The sequence below is a fragment of the Cephus cinctus genome, unplaced genomic scaffold (genome assembly GCF_000341935.2).
Source record: "Cephus cinctus unplaced genomic scaffold, Ccin1 Ccin1_scaffold3123, whole genome shotgun sequence".
Taxonomy (NCBI): Eukaryota; Metazoa; Arthropoda; class Insecta; order Hymenoptera; family Cephidae; genus Cephus; species Cephus cinctus.
Window position 1 is genome coordinate 1 of NW_014334474.1, and position 9,663 is coordinate 9,663.

Consider the following 9,663-nt stretch of genomic DNA (forward strand, 5'->3'; position numbering starts at 1 on the left):
ACGTCAAGAATTTTTATTTGTCAGTTAAGCTAGGTCTCTGATTTACCTGTCCAGTCATCGTCTGGATTATCAGTACTACGATTTTCAACGAAGTCGTCATTTCGTACGATTTATGGGAGAAATATCGATGCGAACCGAGCGTCACGCCAAAGCTTGTCAGGGTGGCAAAAATGGGTACTAAAATTGAAAATTGTATTTTTTTTATCTTCGTTTATAGATATACCGTATATACTTACGCCAAATTTGAGTCGCGAGCTTTGCCCGAAATAAGGCCACGTAGATCCCGTATATGGCAGCGACGTGAAACAGGCTGAAGTAGATGACATTTATTATCTGAAGTCCGTCGAAGATCGAAGAATCTTTTTTCGTTTCAGTTTCGATCTTTTCCTCGGTATCGTTATTCGCAGCTATTTTCATATCCATTAGATCTTGCACTTCCTCACTCATCTTCAGTTGATATTAGCGCAGTATCGGCTTGTGCTTTACTGGTCTACGGTGAAAAGAAGAAATTTGAATGAAGATACCTGTATCGGATTTGATGCTCCTAGCTGTTTTGTCTTAAACCCGGAAAATGTGTCTTGGCTTATATAGAGCGTTTATTTAACTTAAATGTAAATATTTAATTGAAATGTAAATTTTATCGAAGCAATTTTGTCGCCTTTCAGAAATCTGCTTGTACGGGTCCTATGAATTATTTCCATATCGTTATTGTTCGTGGACGGAGGAAAGAGTGAGAAACGCGGAATCCACGTGATTTAATTAATAATTATTTTGCTTCGGTTCTTGACACGATTTTACTTCTGACGTTTTTACGCGTTATTAATGACTTTCTCATTGGTCGAAAATACGAAGGAATCACTCGAAATATATCGCACCGGCACGAACGACGTCATCGTCGTTTCGTGAGTGATAAACGTTATAGCCTCCTTCGTGATAACTCGACGTCGTGACTTAGACACTTGGTAGACAAATATTTTATACTTTCCAACCTTGATCTAAATCGAAATATATATATATATTTTTTATAACAAATATTGTTAGGCCTGTAGGACAAATTTTTTCGCTTTTCGTTCCTTCCATTCACCAATCACTTTCCTGCCTATTGCGGATGGTGGAAACGGAAGACGCGAAAGTAACAAAAATAACTGCGTTTATAATAAATTATTCCGTATTCGATTTTAATTTCAAATTTTCTGTAAAACCAACTATAGCCCGCAATCGATCGATGGAGGATATTATTGTATAAATGAGTCATAAATAATTAATTAAATAATTAAGTGTCTGACCTATTTAAACTTTGACAACATTATTTTAAACCTAACAACGACACATTTTTTCGTCGTTGTTTTCACACCCGAGATAAAATATTCTTACGTAACTCACTTACCCACAATACCGATCGCTCGGATCAGTAATTTGCTCAGTTAAAATATCCCATTAAAATAATTAGCATAGATCTACCACTTCTCGTTAATATTCAATTTATCATTCAGTGGGTACACGCGAATCGCACGAACTGACGTTCGGCGACGATGCGTGAATTTGCAAATTTGTCTTCGTAAGCAAAAAATGCTTAAACAAGAAATTATGCCGATTCAATAACTGTGCAATAAATTTTCAAACAAACGAGACAAAAGTTCTTCTTTTTACACGGTTTATAAATATTTTACAAAAAGTAACCTAAAACTTTGGACAACGTGCCACGTGCATTCGTAGGATAGGTAGTATGACGTAAAAGAATTAAAAAAAAGTAGTATCTTGCGATAGAAAACCTTGAGGGACAGCCTGTTTCGGCGTTCACCCTACGGATCCGGCATCTGTTCGTTAGCCACCTGTCGGCAGGTGGGAACCGTATGCCGCAGACCGGGTTCTCCCGGTATCAATTAACCCTTTTGCTTTCGTCGTTCCTCTTCGAGGTCACTCTTGTTTACTACGCGTAGTACGCGCGACACTTCCACACCTGGTCCGATCATTATCAAATTTGGTTCACTCTTAACCTAGCTCCCCATTGAATTTTCCCGTAAACAGGAAATTCGTTGTAGCCTGTCGGTGGTGTCCCGTTGAGGATCGTATCACCTGGATCAAGGATGGCCCATACCTGTATCGATTTACCATAATAAAAACCTGACCAATTTGCTTGCAGGCTGCTATACTTCAACAAACGGCCGAATACATCTACCAGCTGGAGCAGGAGAAGACGCAGCTCCTCTCGCAGAATTGCCAACTGAAGCGACTGGTCAATCAGCATGAGGGTGGCGACGTGCCGATCAAGAAGCGCAAGGCTGAGACTCAAGGTAGAGAATTGGACTTATATATAGTTATATTGATATAAAATAGATAACGAGTGCAAAGTTAAAGAAAGAAATAATTGTAATTTATTTTTTAAAAAAATAATATTTTCAAGTCGTGATAAAAATTTATATATTTTTTTTTTTTAATAGGAGTCGTAGTGAGCCTACCGATGCACGTGAACGAGAGCGGCGACGAAGGCCTGGGTAGCATGTCCCCGGAACCGCTGTCCGTGATAACCGTGTCCGCGGAGGGTCATTCCGTAGTGAACAGCGAGGTCGTGGAGTTGAGAAGATTGCTGGAAAGAGAGCGACATACGAGGGTTCATCTGGAGAAGCAGATAAGAGCGATTCAGAGTCAGATTTATCCTGAGAGATTCCGAGACAATCAGCTTATCGCGTACCAGCCTCATGAGGTAGGTGGACCTACGAGCGATACGTTTTATTGGTATTTATACAGTATTTGGAAGTTTATCGTGTTATCGCTACTTAAAACGTCTTACAGGTGATCGAGCACACGGATAACGTGATGGCGCAGGAGACGGAGGAAGCCGTGGCGGCTCTTCAAGTCGTCTCCGTGGTCTCCCTACCGCCGGTTGGTTCGACGCAGACGGTCGAGACGTCCAGTCCGGACCCAAGTCCGCCATTGTCACCGCAACTGGCGGACATGGTACCCGTGGAGGTAAAGGAGGAACAGTCTCGTCCAGGAAGTCCAAAAATCGTGGCATTTACCCAGAGCCAAGTATTTCCTGTTATCGAGGAGCAGACAACGGAGTCGTTTTCCCCAACGCGAGTGACATACGCAACGGCGAGTTCAGAGTTCAAGAACGCGTCGTCGCAGTTCATCTCGACCAGTCCCAGTAGGCCATTTTCACCGGCCGCCGAGCCGCAGCGATTGCCAAGCGTCCTGGAAGCTGCGATGAAAGCCGAGCCGAAGGTCGAGGTCGAGAGGTACGTTTCATGTTCGGGATACTCAAAATTAATGAGGTTTCGTTGAAGCGAGTTCATGTTTTCAAATGAAAATTATTTTTCGTTTCTTAGATTGCCTTCCCCCGCCAACTCCCTCGACGACAGCACGCCCCAGGCGCGACTCTACCTGGCCAATACGTCGCGGCAGAATTTGGAAACCATCGTCGAAGCCATACGGCATCTCGAAGGCGATCACTTGTTCAGCGATGAACCTGCTCAGGACGTACCCCTGGCGCTTACGAACAAGCCAACGAGCAGTCCCGGCTCCTCGACGAAGCAGCGACTGTTTCACGCCGAGGTGAACAACTTCCTTCAGTTTCACTCTCAGCAGCAGGCTCAGCAACGACCTGGAGTCATCGTCGTGAAGCACTCGTGATCATCCGTTGTCCCACGCTCAAAGCATAACTGAAACCACTTACGATCCCAGTACACTCGTTTTACTTAAGAGAGGAGACGTACGCGCGAACGACTACGAGGTTTTTTTTTTCTTCTTATTTGCGACCACTGGCGCCACCTGCCCTTGACGGACTTTTCGGGTACGACACGTGTGTCACCGGTGACGCCAGTCCGTGCGAGTAAATTCTGTATTTATTGTCGTCGCGTTGTAAGTCGCTTTCATCTGATCGTATTTTTCACATTTCTCTTGTAAATAAATCCGAAAACACTTCCTTCCTCTTCCTCATTCTCCCTGTCCTGTGCCTCCTTCCTACTCCTATTTCCTCGATATAAGAAAAAAAGAAAAGGAAAAAAAGAAAACAGAAAGGAACAGCCGAGCTCCGAAAGCTCGGTCGCGACTATGGCACAACTTCGTTTACTGAATCTCGCTCGGCGAAAGAGTTCATTTTTCCTTGTTTCTTTTTTTTCTTCTTTTTTTTCAAATTTTGTCCCAACATTTCTCGCAAATCGAGCAAAAAGGGAAGCGTTTCTTTTTCTCCGATAAAAGGTAGGCTTAGGCTTAACGATTACTACAATAATATTCCTAGCTTGATAAGGCGTACGCTGTATTATAATATATTTACGTTTTCTTCTATTTTTGTCTCCTTTTTTTTTACGTTGTTACAAAAAAAGAAAAAAAACACAGATGCTGAAAAAAAACTATGTTTCTCAATGCTTTCGGTCATTGTTGAACGCTACGAAAAAAAAAATCAAAACATGCATTACTTAATATTTGACACACATTAAGGTATATTAACGTGGGACTGTTTTCATTTGGGTGGGTTTCGAGGATCGCATAAGGACAATTAGTGAGAATGCCAACGATCGCGATTTATATTGTCGGTTTTTATTAATTTTTTTTTTCTCTGTTTATTCCTTTCCTTCATTCTGGTCGTGGTGGAACTTTAGCGAATCGAAGTTTCGTTTAATCTGTGCCAAATATCGAGTATCGAGACTTTTGTTCCTTCGTAGAGAACTAGTGTTAGAAATGACAGAGTCAGTCAGTGCTTGTTGGCCGATGCTTTATACGATATATTAATTACATATGCTCCACGTACCGATACATCATGGCCGACGCGACGACGATCGTCAGTCCAAGATTTATAAATAGCCGCGCAACCACGAACGATGGAAATTAACGTTCGCAAAGCTTTTCGAAAAATCGTATAAACACATTTACGATCTTTCCAAGATCATTAATCGTCCGAAATTTCCATCGTTCGCAATAATCCTGTCGTACCACCCTTAAATCTTGTCTGCGAAACAATCGTCGCGAATACCATGCAGACAACCTGGAAATAACGCACTGAGAATTGAATTGCATTAAAGTTAAATATATATAGCACACCCATGTACATGCATATATTAAAAATACACTTTCATAGTACCTATTGACCCTTTGCACTCGTCCGATCCAAACTGCGAGACCGATGCGAACCCGTCTGTAAATTCGCAGAAAACAATATTCGCCAAGTGCAAAGGGTTGATATAAACAGTACATGATAACATACGCGCACGTTGCTGTATCGTGTACACCCGAGGTTGACTTTGCTACCATATCCATCAGGCAAAAAAATATGCATCGAAAGGCATATGATCGGCGACAGTGGGCGAGTTTGAGTTTCGCGATTTGTTGTGCCTTCTTAGTGGGGGGAAAAAAAAGGCTCGGAGAATCCATAGACCGACTGACTGACCAACGGGAGGCCCGATATGTACATTTTCGTTTATGCGTCTCTCTGTTACGTTAATTTTGTACACGATTGAATACCGTAATTCATAACCGATAACGACGACACGATAAATGTGAACGATTATATGGGTTGATGATTACGACGGGTGACTACGATAACGACTTCGTAAGAACGATGAGGATTATTTAAAAAAAAAAAAAAAGTGGGGATACTTTCGATTGCAATTATTAGTTTTCACGACGAGGATCGTCGATCTACAGCGAGGAGGATAAGATCGAATAGCTTTTAAGTACTGTAGAGCACAGGTGCGCCTAGGAGAATAATAATAGGTACCTTTAAAGTTTAAGCGAATCGGTAAAGGCTAAGAAGGAAAAACCTTAGTTACTTTTAGCGTATAGGTCGGTAGGAATTGTTAGCGAGTAACGCGATGAAGAATGAAAAAATCGTTATTAATATTGTCTATCGATATGATGAATGTGACACTACTCTGTAATTGTACTGTATGTATATAATTTAGCAATGTTGTATACGTTACACACACGTGATCCTAGGTACATACTACGTACGACGCTAAGGGATAAGGTTGTCGAATGGCGTCTTACCGTGCTTCGGGGCGATTTTGAGTCCAGGTATGTCAAAAAAAAAAAACAAAAAAAAACAGACGATCGTTCTCAGACGATCGGTAATATTTTTTCGTGGCACGTTATTTTCGTCCCAGTTCGAATCCGATAATCGAGGTCGTCGCGAAGTTCACGGTAGGATGCGTGAAGGTACCTTCGACCTTTTGAACTCGTGACATTTAACGATCCACATAACCCGCAAGTACATTTTTTTTTTCGAATTTTCAACATCCGCAGTTTCCAAGGGACGGTCCGAGGGTGGCACTCGAAGGGACGAGAGATCGAACCAAAATATCATCTACTTACTTGCTCTCTCCGGTCTATACTTATTTTAACAAATTTTGTTTTCTCTGCCATCATTTTTTCGCCCACCTTTTTTTTCCATCTGAAGAGTCACCCCCTTTTCTGTGTATTGACTTTACACGCGGGACACCGAGGCCTAAAAATGAAGTCAATTCGAAAAGCAACGCCTCGCGGCTTATCGATTTTTATTCGCTTAACCTCCGATTCGTCGCTGTCGTGTTCGTCGGGTCGTAAATTTTATTTCGTCACATTCACTCTTCCATCGCCGCTGTGTCTAATTATTTATCTTTGGTACCTGTCACTGTATACTTGATACGACAAATGCGTTTGTTTCTCGATGTGATTTGACTCTAGGTCGACATCCAGTATTTGTAACGTTCGCGCGCGACGTCCCGTTCGATACACGATTAGATCCTAGACGCGTGTACATTCGTATGATATGTATATCCGTGGACAGGATGCACATTGTGAACTGTGTAATTTAATGAGACGCTGCTCGTAGGTTTTGATAAACACCGTACGAAAGATCGTAAGAGCCGACTTCGAGACCTTAGCGCGTATTGCGTGACTACGATGACTCTTTTTTTTCGTTTTTTTTTTTTTTTTTTTTTTTTTTTTTTTTTTTTTTTTTTTCGTCGCTTCCAGGAGGCGACTAAAATCGCAGATAATTACTTCAATGTGTATTCCAAAAGTGTGCGTAGACTTTAGCGAGCAAAATTTCTAGTGAATGTATTAAATTATTTATTGGAGTGTGTGTGAGAGAGAGAGTGAGTGAGTTGGAGTGTGTGAGTGAGAGAGAGAGAGAGAGAGAGGAGAGCGAAGGAGCTACTAGTAGATGGATCGATCACGTGTAATAGAGAAGATCGAGTGATTCCGCGGAGAAAGGGAGACGGATGAGATTAGAAGTGGTGCACGAGATAAATAGAGAGAAAGGCTGAGAGGCTAAGAAAAAAGGGGAGAACGAATGAAAAGTAAGATTGAAAATATGAAGATTTTCTATTCGTTGTGAAAAGAAAAAAAAAGAAAAAAGGGAAAAGAAAAATTGGCCGACAACCGATACCAAATTTTAATTCTAATTTAAGCGCATATTGGCTAATTCCTGGGTTTCGAAACGAGGATACGGCGTTTCGTTTGATCGTCCTGAGCTAACGAGCTTTATTGTTTTTAGCGAGTAAAGGAAAGATAGAATTAATAAGGAATAGCTCGAGCCCCTAGTTCGCTCGTTTCGCGATACACATCGTAATTGCGTTAGTGAATATTTTTTTTGTTAATTCGCATTTACACGCGTGTCCTCGGCTCTTAATTATTTCTTTCTCTCTTTTCTGTCGGTTTTTATTTTCGTTTGTCGTGTCTGCCATTGCGCGATTGGCGCGCCCCGAGGGTACTCGATGGCGTTTAATTATTTTATTGCGCGTCGAACGGGTTTTGGGCTTTTTTTTTTGGGAACTTGGCCTAATGAAAATACTGCCTCGATCGTTGATACCCTCGCCACTCGTAGACGGGTTATAATTTGAAATTTTATTTTGGAAAGTGACACGAGTCATTTTTTTTTAGCCACCCGATATCGACGATTCTTAAGTGAAATTTGGGTATTCTCATCTGTCGCTACGATTTTTGAATTTCTTGTTCTTTTTTTTTTCTTCATCTTCGACACGTCCATTTCTACCTACTGTGCCGCATTAATTCCGACGTCGACCGAGAATTCGCACTTTTGGATTCAACTGACTTGTCCGTTCTTAATGGCCGATGTCGTTTTATCTTCTCTATCGTTCGCCTATGATAATGACTCGTGTACTTTTTTTCTTCGAAGTCCTCGTACGAAATTCCTTTTCGAGATACTTCCGTGCGATTTTCTGCAGGATATTTTATTTCGTCACTTTTTTTTGGGCTTTTCTGTACAGTTACGCGGGTAATTAGTAATTGAATTGTCCGAGGAGGCAAGTCTGTATTATTCAGGCGTGCGTGGGCTATGCGTATAGCGAGTGAGCGACGACTACGAAATTATAGGTTAAGGATAATTAAGTTAACGTACCCGTTGCAAGCGATGACCGAGATGAAAGCTGTCTCCGAGCGAGAAGATTTTTATTTTTATATTTTTATTTCACATTTCGAGCCTAGAATTTCTAAAAATACGTCACCCAGTTCATTTTCATATTTGTACAAGCCATCACGCAAATGACGTTAGGTCCATCGATAGTTTTGCATTTAAATATTTCCTCTCCGTTATTAAAAACTTATTCGTCTTCTCACGAGGCTTCTTGTAAAAAGTCGCAAGATCAGTGGGTCCGGTGCGTCCGTAAGATTGAATTCGCTAATTCGCCCGAATCCGAAATAGTAGTTGGCGGGAAAATCAAGTGGCTCTCGGAGAGTACCGCGCGACCTTTTATAATTTTTCGAATTTTCGCGTCGGACTTAGATTTTATAAAGGAGGAAAGCTAAAGGAGTCAGAAGGAAAAAGAAAAATTCGTACGATAGCGTAGGAATTTTTTTTTACCTTCCCATTTTACACTTTTTTAAACTAATCAAACTCGAATAAGTGCTTAGAGATACTCGTACGTACAGTAACTCCAGTATACTATACATTAGAGAAGCAAACTCCCTTCTGGAACACAGGCACTTTACGAAGATAATAATAATAATGATTCCCATTACGAAAAAAAAAAAGAAAAGAAAGGGACATCCGAGTATTGTCTTGGCCCTAAAGGTTGGCCCGTGAGGATGTCAAAGGTCAAAGCCAGAGAGAAAAGTAAAAGGATCATCTTCGTACCCAGAGCCCCTTTAACACTATTATCGTAATAGTTAAATTGAATTTACGCGAGCAGGAGGTCACGGCGAGTGAGGATAAGAATCGAACGAATGAATGAGAATGCGATAATCCGGTAGTGAATAATAAAGGAGAAGACAAAAGAGAAAAAGTAAATAAAAATTTCGTCCGTCTCGATGAGGAACGACCGATTCTCATCGTCGCGCATGGAAGCGATCGGACGCGTGCGTGTAAATAAATAAATAGGGACGAATGAATTCTCAGTGAATTCATTCGACTGGATTCGCTTCGTTTCTCGTAGACAGCATCGAGCAGCTCGGTCGGTAGGCATTGAGAAGATAGGTATATAAATGAGAGGGACTGAAAAGCCGCGAACTATAGCAATCGAGAGGGAGAAGGAAAAGAAAAATTGTGAATGCGTGTGCTTGAGAGAGTGAGAGAGAGAGAGAGAGAGAGAGAGAACCGTGAACGAATAAGAGTGAGATAGTTGGGAAAAAGTTGGAGAAAGTACGAAAGTCAAGGAGGAAAGTTCCGGTATCGATGATCAGGAACAGAACTGAGTAGCGATTAGGGTGAGCACGGGGGGGGGGGGG

The 9,663-nt window shown here is 41.5% G+C and overlaps 1 protein-coding gene across 1 annotated transcript; it reads left to right on the forward strand.

Annotated features, from left to right (window-relative positions):
* Positions 1-2,143: 2,143 nt before the first annotated feature.
* Positions 2,144-7,327, forward strand: LOC107274460 (helix-loop-helix protein 11; the record flags this gene model as incomplete). The annotated part of the gene is given in 4 exon segments (XM_015753614.2): positions 2,144-2,294; positions 2,442-2,704; positions 2,794-3,239; positions 3,330-7,327. Coding segments are annotated over 4 exon segments (1,164 nt in total), but the record flags the coding sequence as incomplete, so codon positions are not given.
* Positions 7,328-9,663: the final 2,336 nt, after the last annotated feature.